This window comes from Actinia tenebrosa, unplaced genomic scaffold (genome assembly GCF_029948245.1).
Source record: "Actinia tenebrosa isolate PJP-AT-01 unplaced genomic scaffold, QUT_ActTen_1.0 PGA_scaffold12__29_contigs__length_12842862, whole genome shotgun sequence".
Taxonomy (NCBI): Eukaryota; Metazoa; Cnidaria; class Anthozoa; order Actiniaria; family Actiniidae; genus Actinia; species Actinia tenebrosa.
Genome location: NW_028292572.1, coordinates 6146497 through 6162806, shown reverse-complemented (window position 1 = coordinate 6162806; position 16310 = coordinate 6146497). Strand labels below are relative to the sequence as shown.

Below are 16310 nucleotides of genomic sequence, written 5' to 3'. Positions count from 1 at the left end.
AACCTTGCAACCTCGACTGAATGCTTTGTGTTTGACCAGTGAACTGATGTATGGAAAATGGTGAATTGAATGGAATTTGAGAAAAATGAAGTTCCGTGACAAGCGGCATTATTGAACAGGTAGGATAGACGTTTGTTACCGGTAAAGAAAAAATTCCGGCCTAAATAAATTTAAACAATTTGATCAAACAGCCTATAGTTTTAGTCAACACTATTCGATGAGAAGAGCACTCTACCACCCTTACAGAAAAGCAGCAAGAATCAGTGTAGTCATAATGGGAAGAATGATGAATGCAGGCAAGCGATGGTCGATAATCTATGGTCCTCGTTTCTGGTCCTCGATATCCATGATCCACGTAGCAGCAACTCAGAACAAGATGAGTTCTCTTTATCAAGGTTTGAACAAGATTCGATCCCCGAGATATACTAAGACAACAAGCAAGACCAGCACTCAATCTAGCAATGTTTGTAGCTCAACTGAGTAGTATTGACGTAGCCAATCAAATCAGAAGTCCGATTAACCTGGCCGTGCACCGTTGCGATAACTTTTATGAGTACGCTTGTGGGAATGCGTCATCACGTCATCACGTGACGGCAGCCTTGTTAGATGGCGTGAACAATACAATCGTTTTACATGAGAAAGAAGTCAATTCCCAAGAGCAAAGGGATTTTATTGTTCTGCCATCTAACCAGCGGCAGCCCAAGCTGTATTATGGGCGTGGACACGTGATGGCGAAAAACCTCTATTGGTTGACAATAGTTTTTCACATACTGGCCTTCCAAAAACCTGTTATACAGGTTTTAGTTTAGCTTTTAGTTTAACTCAGTGGTGATTAACTTACTAGGGACTTTTTATATTTAGATCAAAAATAAAGTATTTTCACACGAATTCACAAGGATAAAATAATATACTGATCACTCTATGAATATCACCAATGAATGTAATAATAACCTATGTTCAGTGGTTAAAAAAGGCTTTAAAATGGCGCATAACCATAACCCAGTCGCGTGTGATTTAATAGACCAGTTTCGAACTCCAAATTAAAGCTGTGTTCCTTAATTACAGACTCATTTACTCAGGGTTAGCCTCGTATCAGTGTCTAAATATTCACAAATACCAACGGCAAAGTAAAGAATGCACAACTTCAACAATACAAACACTTTGAAACTTGACGGACCTCGACTGGAACACATGAATATTCTTCACAAAATCGAGGCTAAGCCTGAGCAAATGAGTCTGTAATCAAGAAACACAGCGGTAATTGAGAACTCGAAACGGGTCTATTGTGCTATAATTATCTCGAAGCTATAGCTTGAATGTAGAAGGTATCTTCCTGCGCTCTTAATGGAAATAAGATCAATTATATCACGACAAACTGAACCAAAATGAAACTGACCCTGAAAAGATTTAACGAAGCCATCATGAAAACGTGCAAATGAAATGACAAACGCACAGCAAAACTGCTGGGCCCGATTGTATGAAGTGTGGATAGCGCTATCCGTTGCATAAATCGTATCCAGTAGATAAATTCATTTGTTATATAGATATGGATGAAATACCAGGTTTTCTCTAGTGTCGAAAACTTGATATCTTTCACCAGTGGAAGATACCATATCTTTCACACGTGAAGATATCACTGTTGAATCGGCTTGCTATTTTAATAAAGAATTTTTGAGTTTTTGTTTTATTTAAGTTTCATTGCCTGCGCTCACTCGTGAGATATCAATTGAACACTCGAAGATAAAATTCGTATCTCCGCGCGCCCATGTAATATCCTCTATTGGATAACAGCATCGACTTATTCTTCGTTTGCACGTTAAGTCATCGCGGCCATGTTGGTATCATTTAACAAAAGATTACCATCCATTGTTAACGGCACCACAATGGCCACCATGCTTTTGTCTTTTAATTCTCTCGGGAATGCTTGCAACCCATCAATCCACTGGATAAGGATTTATCCGCCGGATAGCGCTATCCAGCCTTTGTACAACCAGGCCCAGGCGTAAAAACACAAAAGCCATGAATAACGCAAAACAAAGCATATCAAACAATGACCGGCTCTGAATAGATTTTTAGCGAAGTCCGCATAACAAAGTGCACGTGTAATCACACCAAACGCATATATAGCAAAAGACTGCATGCGTAAATCACAAAAGTCATGAATAAAGCTAAGCCAAACATCTCATGACAAACAAAAACTGGCCCAGAAAAGATTTTAACGAAGCCAGAACAGCAGAGAGATGGTCAAGGAACTGAAAGAGTGCGCGAGGCAAAAGTATTGACAAAGTTAAACCACGGAGTGCACAATAAAACAAAACCAAAAAGCATGCATTGACAAAAAGCCATACGGCCGAGCCAAATAGTTCGTGACCAAACACAACTGGTAAATAAATATTGTAAACGAATGGCCAGAAGTTACAGTGGCAATCAAAATATAGCATAAGGTTATGACCAACAACTGACTAGCAAACAGTACTATTAGAACTACAAAACGTACAAACCGAAGGAAATTTAATGCCACCGTAAGGAAATTTGAGCTAAAGCTTGATAAAACAGCTAATCATGCCACGAACATTAATACAACTCGGCAAGTATCGAAAAAACCCGACAAATTAACAGGAATGTTACCACAAGTTCTTCTTGTACTGGTGGTGGAGGTCTTGGTCTGCGTTTTCCTGGTTTTGCTGACCAACAATTGGACTCACTGGGACATCGGGGAGTACGGGAACTTGTACTTCTGTATTGTGCTTAGCCATGTTAAAATCAAGTTACCGAAGAGGAACATACGTAGCAGCTGGGTACAGAACGTGGTTTCTCACTGTTTATATACTCGTGTGGTGTATGACCGCTGAGCATAGAGTACCGAAGTTTGACGTCTGACGTCACGGAAAACCAAAATTTGCTTTTGATAGTTTTTGATTCTCAATTTCGAAAGAACGTCAAGAAAGACGTTAACAAGCCTTATTACATACAGGGCAAAATTACTCGATGCTTATTGGCTAATAAAGGAGGAATTTTTCCGTAATTCGCGGGGCCGAATTACTTGAGTATGATTGGTAGTTCAGTTGCCTAGCAACGCTTGCAACCGTAAACTTTTTTTTTTAACAGATCAAAAACAGTTTTCCGTGTTTGATACTCTGATCAAAACACGCGGGATGTTGGGAGAACACGAGAGGAGCGTAGGAAACCACGACGCGACGTGTTTTTATATATTAAATTGGTGATTCTTTTTAGCTACTTGTAAAGAACCGAATGAAAAGATGTGTATTCAGCGTGTTACGAAATGCAGTTTTATTACGATCTCTCGAAACAGGTTGTAGAAAGTTTGTTTGCTCACCAGTATATTTCACCCATGGGAATCAAGATGTTCATTCATTTGCTCCTGGTAGCACACAACAGGCAGAACGAAGCCTGGGAGTGGATGAACAAACAATGAATGGTGAGATAAAACAAGCTTCGTTCTACCAGTGGACACCGACCCTTTGCTCTCAGTGAATTAATCAGCACGTGATTACTGAGCTGCAAAGGGCCTATTAAAACAAGACACTGGACATGTTTCCAATGCACTGATCATTGATCATTTTATTTGATCATAATTAACTACTCTATTTAATACCAAACATATCCAGAGATTGCAGGTTGGTATGTTAATGAATTGTTAGATTTAAAGTGAAACCATATTGTTAGACCAATAGTCCGTCTTTACTCCACAGATAGCATTTCTTGATCGGATTCAATGGGCTGCCCCTTCTGCAATTGAATGCATTGGAGAATTCTCCGGAATTTGCCAACGAACCAATAACCCTGTTAAAATGATCGAGCAAAAGGTCATGCAATAAAATGTTGGTTCATTCCAGTTGCAGGGGACTTTCAGCACGTTTTCTAAGAATTTTCAGTAATTTATTCAGTATATTTAATGATATGCAAAACAGAAAAATTGCTTTATTGTTTGTTTCATTCAATGACTGTCAAAATATTTTTTCTTGTCTATTAGATCGTACAGATTATAAATCAGTTGGTTTTAAGCGCTGGAAATGGTTATTTTGCATTATGCATCTCATTAGATATTTGTATAAATGTATAAATGTATACTACAACGTTTCTGCAATCGAGTGTACAACAAAAATGGTGAATATACTATTGTCAGACCTAGATACTGTATAAACAAATACAACATGAAAGAATTAGCCTTAGGTTTCAAGCATGGACACTAAGTTTTGGCATTTTGTGAAGTCCAATTTATCAGGCATGTTTGAAAGTCAAATTTACATACATTTTGACTAATTTGCATACGGATTCAGAGCATGCGCATACGTTTTTCACTCGTGTCGTTATAGGGTAATTTCAACATTTTCTTAAGCCAGTAAACATACCTGGTTTTTGAATCTACAAAATCAGTACCTGCGCCAGGATTTCTGCTTCGGAAATCAGCGTTAGTGGAACTACATTGAGCCTGCGTATAGCAATAAGAAGTGAGCAGATCATTGAGTATATTTTAACATCACAGAAGTATACTGACAATAAAGTTAAGTATTTAACGATCCTCGAGCAAATTAACAAATCGAAGTCAGATTTTTATGGGTCTGTACTGTAATCGAACATGAGATGACGTCAAAAATGATCCAAACTCAAGTGGAACCACGAGCGCAGCGAGTCATACCATGACAAAGTGGAAGAAATTGAACAAAAAGACAAGTAAATAGTTTGAAAAAGCCGTTTCATCCCTTCGCTCAGTGCGCATGACGGATGTCGTAAGCACAAGCAGGTCTAGCCTCTAATCGACAATGGTTGTAAGCCAATCAGCGCGCGAGAAATTTCCAAGTTATGGTAAAAATATGAGTTATAGAAACACTTATTAACATTTGAACCTAAAAGAGAGAGAGTTACTATTTCTCTGCGGGAAAGTGGTTTTACACAGGCTGCCATGATTAATGGTGGCGGTCCTAACACGAGGGAAGAGGACAGAGCAGAGAAACACTCGAGTGAGCGACCATTTACAACTTAATGTTTTCTCATATCCAGGGCCGAATGAGTGAAGGCCTGTGTACTACGACATAGGAATTTCGGAAGCTAAAAATAGAAAACGTACAAAAGACTTGATGCTAACCTGGGCAAATCCAACGTACAGCAGCTGCTCATTGGATAAATTCAGTCCTTGTAGACGCGTTGTTTCCCTGCGGTTGTAATACGCCTGAAAAATATCTACTGATTACAAACTTGTGTGAACGAAAGTGTGGGAAAATGTGGCTTATTGCTCCTACTAAAGAAGATTTTGTCGTCGGTGAAAAACATCTGTCGACCTTTTATTCTAGCTAGCCGTTTTTGCTATACAAACGGCGATTCTGGATTCAGTGTTGGCGCAGCAAACAGGGACTTTTATACTCGTTTTATTCACTTACACACCATTATTATATATAGATGAGACAGTAAGCCGTGTGGGATGGGCTCGGATATCAAATAAGAACATGCGTAATAGGTAAATTACGAGCCTTAGATGAAACGACTGAAGATGAATGCTATACCAGCCATTCACAACTTCAATTCGCGTAAAAAATGAGCCAGCTCAAATAGAAACCGTGGACGGCTGTTTCGGCCTGTATTTGGCCTCGTCAGCACAGTGTATCTAGTGAGCTGGCAATCCCACGAAAAAGTAGTACTAGATAGATGAAGCAGTAAGCCAGTTTCTAGTTAAGTTGGCCCTTTTTTTACACGACATGAAGTTGTGAAAGGCTTGTATGGCACTCTTCTTCAGTCGTTTCATCTAAGGCTCGTAATTTACCTATTACACATGTTCTTATTATCATATATATTTATATAATTTGATAAAGGGTTGTTGAAATATATACAGCTTTCCTTTTCCCATGTTCCGCGCTCTCAACAAGGAACTTTTGTCATTTTTTTCAGTTATATCTGCATGCTGTTATTTGATTAATACATTTGTAGTACCTTAAGTGCCATTTTTAAAGCACCGTTGTCTGCAGCATTCCCTTTAACTGTATCCTTCCCATTAATCTAATAAAAGGACATTCAATTATTATCATGGTTATCAACGTACATATTATTGTAAACCTATTTGGAAAACACGCTACCATCGCCAAAAGCCATAGGCAATAGGCGAATAGCATTAGGTCATTCCAAGATCCAAGAATAGCTGGAATGACTTGTGTTACTGCTTCTTATTCTCGTCAAGAACATGGACCTTAGTGTTGAGATTGATTCAATGTTCTTTGTATTCAACGAAGCCATTTCCATCCTGTCGGAATAATCTATCGCCTTTGGCAATGACAACGTTTATTTAAATAGGCGTATCGTAAACGTTTGAGGAATAGCACATTTGACATACAGTCAATTCAAAAAATGTTGTCGTCGACCAACTCAAGCCTACGCGACTGGACCGAAAGGAACTCTGGGTAGCAATCACTGAAGCCGAGTTGACTCCATAATTTTATCCGACTAGTTATGCCTTGTTTACAGCACGAACCTTCGTAGGCGAGCGGGAAGTGTTGAAGGAGACTTTTTTTAATGCCTTCATATTTTTCAAAATTGTGAACTGAATCATAACTTCTTTGTTTTTCTTTCCCTAAACCCAAAGACATGCATTTGATGGATTGTTTCTCGCCATTATTATCTTATTACTAGCGGGAACAATTAATTCAGAACGAATATTTAACCGCTTCAGTGATTTTTACCCATATTCCTTTCGGTCCAGTCGCGTAGGCTTGAGCCGGTCGACGACAACGTTTTTTGAATTGACTGTATCCGATTATATCTTACAGGCCATCTTCCAAACATACTGTACGCGGAATATTGGTCTGCTAAACATTTTTGTCTTGTATTGAATCCATTGACAGTTTTTTGTGGAACTTTACTGGATCCACCTGGGAAACAAACACATCACGTCATCAGTTACCAAGCTTCTTACTTTTAACGGAATCAGAGAGAGGTTTTGCACAGTCTCTTGCCCGCGCCAATAATCCATTTTTTTTCTTTAACGAGTTAAATAAAAAATCACTCTAGGTCCCAAACCGATTAATAACTTACCACCGATGTCGCCAATACCCCACACGATTTGGTAAGCAATAATGGAACCCAAATGACCCAAGTTATAAGATCTGCAAGTAAAATAATGAATAAGTCAGCGCAGTTTTTTTAACTTTGTGGATCATTACTGGAACACGTAAATCTAACACACAATATGCAGGCTAACCTTGCATAAATGATTTTAGACAATTGGATCGTACGCCGTGTGTCGTAATACAGTAAAAACCCGCATAAAAAGAACACCCATTTTTGGAGTTGAGGCTGATTTTGTTCTTATCTAACGGGTGTTTACTGAAAAATCAGCCTGAAGGTGTTATTAAGGTGTTCTTAAAATAAATGTTTCTAAAATATATACAGTATTACTATATAGACTACCAGTACATGTAGATGATATCAATGTGTATAATAATAACTGTATCAAAACAGTAGAAAAATAAATTATTGTCAGGTCAGGCTTGGAGTCTGCTACTACTAACACTGTAATCTAAACCGTCTCCCCCCCACATCAGTGTATACATGAGTAGTGATGAGGAGGCATAAATATTGATCTTATTTTTTTTAGTTAATAACACTTTTTAATTTTTCAGGCTGATTGTATTCTTATTTACATGGTACTTAAAACGCCCAAATTCAGGCTGGGTGTTCTTAACCCACTTGTTCTTTTATGCGGGTTTTTACTGTATTTCGAAAAACATTTTAGCAATGATAATTACCGCGTTTCATTGCATGATTTACAAAGAAATCGTCTCTAATCTCAAAAGTGTAGTGCTTTTTTTCTAAATCAAACTCATGGTTAAGACGCGGACACTCGGTGCAACATTGCGCGCAATATTGCAGGCAATGTTGCTGAAGTAGGATCGTCTTCTACTTCAGCAACGTTGCGTGCAACAAATTGCGTCGTGTGTCATGGCTCGCAACATCATGCGCGCAATGCATATGTTGCACCTTGTGTCCATAGCTTTAGTATTCTATTATCTAGGCCACACTTGCGTATTAGTTTTAGCTTACCTTAGTAACGCGCTAGAAAATAAGTGTGGTGACTTGATGATGGCTGCTGGGATTGCTTTATTCAACAAAAATAAAAGAGTCTCAGGGGACATTCCAATGTAAATGTGGATGTAAACATTCAAGTTTATATAACTTACTCAATCGATTATCCTTGTAAACGGCCATTCCGTGGAGAGGAGACATAAACCATCTGGAAAAAAACAACAAATAAACAAGTTAGAAGTAATAATGCAAGTCTAAACAGTATGAACATACTAAAGCAAGATGCAGAGGGTGGCGCATATGTGTATGTGCGAGTTCCAAATTACCGCTGTGTTTCTTGATTACAGACTCATTTACTCAGACTTAACCTCGATTTTGTGAAGAAAATTCACGTGTTCCAGTCGAGGTCCGTCAAGTTTCAAAGTGTTTGTATTGTTGAAGTTGTGCATTCTTTACTTTACCGTTGGTATTTGCGAGTAATTAGACACTGATTCGAGGCTAACCCTGAGTAAATGAGTCTGTAATCAAGGAACACAGCGGTAACTTGGAAATCGAAAAGGGTCTCTTTGGCGTGAAGATCCCATAAAATCCAAAGGAACCCCAAAAGCAAATATGATTAATCCATTGAGAAAACAATAAAGTCTTCAGTTAAGGGGACTCAAACATTATTGCGATTGCATTTTGGGATATTTTTTAACTCGTGATAACTCGTATCTATATTTAAAAGTTGTAGTGTCATTTGTCCTTGAGCCCTCAGTGTTACTAGGCCGACTTAGCGGTAACCCGTAAAATCTTTCAAAATAAATAGAGAAAACGATAGCCAAACCATTTTTTAAATAAGAAATTATATTTATGTGTAGAATCTCAAAAATTGCTAGCAGCACTTCAAGAAAAATAACTTTTGAAATGGGAACCTAACCCGGCTGCGGTTTTGAATAAAAGACTAGCTAAAGGTTCAGGTCAAATGTCAAACTTCCCATGAGTCGAACCTAATTGAAACAATGGATAACAAGGCAGTCTTCTTTGATGTTATTAGGTTTGGCTCGAGTGAAGTCCAACGTTTGACCTTAGTCTAAATGATCGGTCATATTTATCGATTGGGGTTTGGAAAGGGTCAGAACGAATTTATTGTGACATTATGAAGATTAACTGATCCCCCCCCTTCTCCAAAGAGTCATTTTTTTCTCTCTAAAATATATTTCTCTTAGTAAGCCTTTGTATACTTACAAGGTGCTATCTGGGCTCGTTCTTAGACTATTTAGTATTATTTGCTGCTCGTGCTTTAAGACGGCTACTTGGTTTTTGAAATATGTTCCACTTCTGATCACGAGCTGATAAAAGAAGAAGTCACAATTGAGTCTTTAATGAATAAGGGGCGTGGACCCGATTTTATGAATGGAGGTGGTGGGTACCGGTACACACCCCCTCCCCCCTCAGAGACCTGTTCAAATGCTCGATACTGGGGATGACAATTTCTATGTATAAATATTTGTTTAGCATACATGAAGACAGACAGTCCATTCATTTATGTGATTCGACTTTTAGTTTTGGAGATATTTGGGGACAAAATTTAAGATTTTACTTCCGGAGGTGATAGGTACCGGGTAACACCACCCCTCCCCCCTAAATCAGGTACCATGAGACGAAATCCCTAAGACAACACCGACATTATGTACTTACGCCACTGTACTTTTGGAATATCGTAGCCATCCTTCTGCTGTCCAGCATGTAATCAGGAAAGCCGACATTGGCAACCAAGGCATTAGCCTGTTTAACAGCAAGACAAAAATAAATAAAATAATTGAAATAAAATATAAAATATAAAATAAAAGATATCAAACCCTGAATTAATCCCTTGGCTAGTGTAAGTCTGGACATAACTAACTCACAAATATATGAAACCTGAAACGAGCTAGCTATGGACAGGTCTTAGTCGGGACACAACTGTAACTAACTGATCAAAATATTAAAAAACCCGTCTGGACCAACCCCTGAATATAGGGTACGGTTAACTCACAAACCGCACCCTGGACCAACCCCTGAACATAGGGCACGGTTAACTCACAAACCGCACCCTGGACTAACCTCTGAATATAGGGCACGGTTAACTCACAAACCGCACCCTGGACTAACCTCTGAATATAGGGCACGGTTAACTCACAAACTGCACCCTGGACCAACCCCTGAACATAGGGTACGGTTAACTCACAAACTGCACCCTGGACCAACCCCTGAACATAGGGTACGGTTAACTCACAAACCGCACCCTGGACCAACCCCTGAACATAGGGTACGGTTAACTCACAAACTGCACCCTGGACCAACCTCTGGACTGATCTTAAACCGGGCACGGCTATCTCGCAGGAAGAACCCCGAAACTACCTTTAGGCTGATCTAGTTTGTGATACCAGAGCTAGCTCTCATTTTGAACCCCGTCCGCATGGCTAACTTACAGATCGAACCTGATACGATATGACCTAAGTCAGGGCACGGCTAACTTACAGACTGAACCGCATAACATCATCATCGTTTACATTAATGTCATTGCTCACCTTAAGTTGGTCTTTAGGTACCTACCTCTCGTAATATGTTACTTCTGGTGGCACTATCTAACCAGGTTAGTGAGTTAATGTTATCTTTAAACGCTTGAATGGCTTCATTGAAAAGGTCTTTTGTCTAAACATAAAATATAATATTTTAGACAAAGCCAACTGAAAACAAGTCCTTGGTTACAGTTTCGCAGGGCTCGACTGCATGGTTTCCAAAATAAGTATAAAAATCCCAAAAATAACCTACGAAGGTGCTGAGCTAAGAAAGCATTACTTCCTAAAAATTAAGAAAGTAAATGTTTCAATATATTGATTAATGCCTAGGCCGGGTTCGTATATCCACACTAATATGCAGGATGTGCACTAATATAGCTTTTCCCGAAAGAACATAAATATTTCAGTATACTCTCTCTTGCTTTCCCATGACATCCTCGACAAATTTTCATACTAGTTCCGGCCATGTATTTTTCTTTGACTCTACTCTAACTGTGTTTGCACTGTAACTGTACTTATATTTGTCACAAAAATCAACCCCAGCTTTCACGTTCCTCCTGACAGAATGCGCAATCTACTCAAACTTATCACATACCTTGTTAATTGGCCTTGCAAGTTGTGCATGGTGGTCATGGACATATGCGGCTGATATGATGTCATCAAAATTATAAAACGCTGATTTAACACACGTTTGCCATCGAGCTGGTTCAGATGCAGTATCACCTGTTGCAAGCCGGTACTTTCGCAGCGCGTTCCTGAAAGGCGCAGAAAGCCACTTGAGCTCACTGTGTATCACGTACCATACCATATAGTTTGCCAGTATCCTAAACCAGAAAGAGAAAACTAAATGAACGATAAATACTTTCATGGAATGTCTTCGTTTTTATAATATCATTAGGGGTTTCACGGTCGTTAGTCTTGAATTCGAATTAGCTCAGCAAGTTACGCGAGTCTGTATTATGGCATTTCAAATATGAGTTTTGGGTATTTTGAATCTCAGGGGGTTACACCCCTGGATCTGCTCCTGAATAAGTTTAGTACTTTACCTCTTTGGCGTGGTCTTCACTATACTCATCGCCTTCTTTAGGTAAGACAGCGTAGGTAACCTAATGACTTCACTATCAGGAATCGTTGATCCAAACAGGCCATTCAAGTAATGAGACCAGTCGACCTGAAGTAGAAAGCTATTTAATTAATAAAAAAATTCTTTCAAAGGCAGTAGGCATCGTGTAATAGTATCATAGTTCGTAAATCATGTTACATTCGGGTATGAAATTGTCACTCTGTGATTGGAAAAAAAAAATTCACACCTTCTGATTATTCTCTGTTTACTAATAGTGAGGGCACTTTCCTTGAACATAAATGGGAAGTTTCACTACAAGCAAAACGAATAACCTTCTCAATCAGTAGATTCTTAAGATCGCTCTTGCCATCCCGTCTATCGAGGACCATGAGCGAACGCTTTTCCAAGTGATTCATACTCCTTGGGAAGAGCCTTGTTCAGAATGTTCGGATAAGTAAAAAGATTCTCCCTGTTCACTATGGTTCAAAACTTTGAGAGATGACGCTGTATTGACTTTTGCCTCTTAGGCATGGGAATACGTTTAGTTGACGTTAAGTTCAATAGCACTAGTAATGGAAGAAGACTGAATGAAGCTTCCCAACAACCGGCTTTTAGAATTAATTGGTGCTTGATGTAATAAAAAGCAAATAGTTAAATGTACTCTCGCCGCCAAGCAATTTCACGAAAATTTAAGTGAAACTGGCCTTTGACCCGTTATGAACTGGGTTAACTGCAGGCACATTGACATTGATCTTACACGAACTTATCGTTCTTGGAAATGCCTCTATCGAAATTAGCTTTACGCTTTTAAACTAATTTTGAAGCTTTTTAAGCTTCAGTAATTGCTTGTAACAAATTCACTGCAGATAATTAATGCGACTTGAGGATTTTGTTAATATTAAGTGAAAGGTAGTAGAAAAAAAAAAAAAAAAAAAAAAAAGAGGATAGAACCATCAATTACCTGAGGTACTTGTTGTTTAAGTTGTGCAAGAGTTACCGTGTTCGAAAATGATTGTATCCATTGTACCAGAGTTAAAGATACCTAAGAGGAATAAAACATTAATATATGATAGATGTGGCAGTGCGCCGTGTGGGATGGGCTCGGATATCAAATAAGAACATGCGTAATAGGTAAATTACGAGCCTTAGATGAAACGACTGAAGAAGAGTGCCATACAAGCCTTTCACAACTTCAAGTCGCGTAAGTCATCTAAGGCTCGTAATTTATTTATTACGCATGTTCTTAATTAATATATGATATTAAATTCCACTTGATGCCATTTTGCTCCCACCATCAAGAAAAATAATAATGATTTAAAACGACACTTACGCCTGCAAGTTGGAATTCAAAACGAACAATCTCGTCTGCTTTTGTGCCAGCGGTGTTAGCATTGACACCCAACTCGAGCAAAACATCGATGATCAACTGTTTGTATGCTATCATGTCCTTAGGAAAGAAAAAATGTAGTCTGAATTGATCATAGAAAGTGATATACTTTATTCGTAATTACGGAAGTAAATTTACTTTTGTGGCGATCTGTACCTTTGATGCTAGGTTTTGATATTGACTTTTCGCTTTGAGGACTGTTCCATCTTGAGATATCTATAGAATCAGAACAATAGGAATATAAAGAAGAATATTAAGTAGGTTTCGATCCAGTCCTTTAAGATTTGTATAATGCATGGAAAGTCTAGTATGATATTTTGGTTAATAATAATAATAATATAATAATATAATAATAATAATAGCAATAATAATAATAATATAATTTATTCAAAAATACTTTCAAATAATAATAATTATTATTATTTTAAAAAAAACAATAAAAACGAGATTATGAATATGAAATAATAAATATATGTACAAATGACTTATTTATCGATGAAAACATATTTGTAAAATAAATTAATAGCTCAAAACACGAGTCCAGCTCTTCACACTGAGATAATACTATATTAAATTAATATATAATTATAAATAATAATAATAATAATAATAATAATAATAATAATAATAATAATAAAAGTTCCGCTTTATTCTCGTAAAGTATTACCCATACTCGTTTAAATAAACGAAGATAGTAATAAACTTTGTTTATAGAGGATAGCACGTGACAGTAATTCAACTGATAAACTCGTGGTCCTCTTTTAACATCTCTGGTTGATTAGGGACAGGACCACCATTAACGTGATCATCCAAGCCATGTGAAGGTCTAACCATTTGCAGTTGTGATTACAAAGGCAGCACCTTCTCATTTATTTTTAGACCCTGAGTGTTGGTCCGGCCGAAGCTTGAACCACGACCTCCGCAATCGTAAATCAAAATCCTTACAAATCATTACTTACATAGGGTACTTACAAAGATGTTTGCATTGTTTCCAGATGTATATACTTTTAACAAGAACAAAGGTCCCGTACGGGGTTTCATTTTATGCATCAAAGAAGGGTATCCTTAAAATCCCACGTATTCTCGTCCCAGTTTCCACTCAACTCCCAACCTCCTAGTTCTCTAATACGTTCTCTCAGAGGTGCGTCACCAAGATTATCGATGGCCGTTACGTTCATGCACGATTTGTACAGATTGGATGGCATTTGCCGTACTTCTCTGGTAGCTCCGTTGACTGTTTATACTTGCCGTTTCTAATTTCCTTTTTTTATATTGTTCTGATACCAATTCGGCTTATCAAATTGGCCAAATACGAGTAGCCTGGCGGGAAAGGATTGTTGTCGGCCCATCTCCCACAAGCGTACTCATAAAAGTCATTGCAAGGGTCCGCAGTCAGGTTCATCGAACGTTTGATTTCATTGGCCGCGTTAACGCATTCAGTGGTGCCTACAAACGATGCTCGATCGAGTGTTGGTGTGTCTTGGGGATCGAATCTTGTTCACAAAACCTTGATCAAGAATATCCATCTCGTTCTGACTTGCTGCTACATGAATCATGGATATCACCAGCAAGACTGCCAAGAAACGAGGACCATGGTATTAACACAATCGTTGTTTTCTTGTCTCAAACCGCTGCCTGAATTCATCATTCTTCCCATCACGACTACACTGATTCTTGCTGCTTGTTCTGTTATTATACTAGCTGTTCTTCTTATCAAAGTGTGTTACCAAAAAACTGTAGGTTCTTCATCCAATTGTTGTATAAATAGGCTTCCCAATAGTTGCGTGATTTTCTTTACCGGTAGAAAAAACGTGTATCCTACACGTCCAAAAATGCCGGTTTTCACGCAACTTTTTTTTTTTTCAAATTCCATTCATCAGATTCATTGCTTGTGATAATTTTTTCGTGATAGAAATTACCTGCATGCTGTCTTCCAATCTCTGAACAAATTCCATTCACTGCTTGTCATAGTTTAGCTTACACATAGGTTGTCGTTATCTGTCACATTTTTATTTTTGTCTTTCCCCTTCAAGACAGAATTTACCAGATGTCCTAAGACTTGTTTTAATCCCCAACCTTCTTAGATGATATATAGTTTAAGCTAACACTTGCAGGACCAAGAGTAAACTGAGAAACAAACCGAAATTTATAAGAAGAAATAAGTGTATTTTATCGCGTGCAAAAATTACATGTGCGAACAACAGAGTAAGTCTTTTTTTTCAAGTTGACTGAACACAAAAATGTTTGTTTATTTGATTTTTTTAAAGATTTTTTTGAATTGATTTTTATTTCAATCTTTATTTTACGAGAATAACATAATTAACCTCTCAGTTATCTAACTTATGGCCTTCGAAAACAAAAAAATTAAAAACCATAAAAATTTGAAATTTTTTAATAAAACTATACAATCTAACAATATGAATCGCAAGATACTAGGCCCAGAAAATGGACATAAGACCTAACAGCTGTAAAAAAACTCGAGGACCTCGGAAAACGAAAAGAAAACAACTATAAAACTTGAAAAATCATTTAAAAAAAAAGTAACTAACAATCGAACAAGATGAACAAGCAAAAGATACTAGGCAGAAAAATGGGACATAATGTACTCTCACAGCTGTCAAATAAAGAACTCATGGACCTCGACACACGAAACGTAAAAAAAAACTATTTTAACAACTGAAAAATCTATTACAAAAAAAAACTAACATCTAAACAATATGAACAAGCACCCAGATAAGCTCGGCAGGACAATGGGAACATAAGTTACCTCACAGCTGTTAACAACTCATGGAACTCGCCCCCGAACGTCCAAAACTATAAAACTTGAAAAATCTGTTTACAACAAACCGATACCCATCTAACAATATGACCAAGCCCAAGATAACTAGGCAGAAGAAGGGACAGCAATGAACCTTACAGGTTGTCTTTAAATTATGGCCCTCGAAAACGAAAAGTAAAAAACTATAAAACTTGAAAAACCTATTTAAACAAAACCTATACGATCTAACCAATTGAACAAGCAAAAGTTTACTAGGCAGAAAATGGACATAAAACCGAAATTAGAAGAATGATAATGATCTAGTGACCACATTAACAATTTTATGAGATTAGCTCAGCAGGTCTCAAGATGAGCTACAGCAGTTAAGTCTGTGAGGAAAAAAATTTACACCTGAGGTTTTAGACATGGGAACAATAGGAAACACTGGTAAGTCGAGAGGTCGACCAAGTTTTGCTTAGACAGGATGCAAAGAATTTGAATAGGATAGAAGGCCCCCCCCCCATGGGG

At 37.8% G+C, this 16310-nt stretch overlaps 2 protein-coding genes across 2 annotated transcripts in view; both read right to left on the bottom strand.

The window, feature by feature from the left end:
* Window positions 1-3555: 3555 nt before the first annotated feature.
* LOC116299035 (endothelin-converting enzyme 1-like) lies at window positions 3556-14065 on the bottom strand. Its single transcript, XM_031707662.2, has 17 exons — window positions 13997-14065; window positions 13181-13240; window positions 12968-13084; window positions 12599-12679; window positions 11621-11745; window positions 11170-11398; window positions 10609-10707; window positions 9712-9798; window positions 9259-9362; window positions 8187-8239; window positions 8050-8104; window positions 7042-7112; window positions 6775-6878; window positions 5947-6012; window positions 5108-5191; window positions 4374-4453; window positions 3556-3804 (listed from the first exon to the last, which is right to left on the bottom strand). The coding sequence occupies exons 1-17, from the start codon at window positions 14063-14065 to the stop codon at window positions 3684-3686; spliced, it is 1605 nt and encodes a 534-aa protein (XP_031563522.2). The 3' UTR covers window positions 3556-3683.
* A 1023-nt stretch (window positions 14066-15088) lies between these two features.
* LOC148912121 (endothelin-converting enzyme 1-like) overlaps window positions 15089-16310 on the bottom strand; it is a 24168-nt gene continuing 22946 nt past the window's right edge. Inside the window, exon 16 of the mRNA XM_089027961.1 lies at window positions 15089-15151. Coding sequence (XP_088884087.1) covers window positions 15089-15151 — 63 coding nt within the window. The remainder of the gene's footprint in view (window positions 15152-16310) is intronic.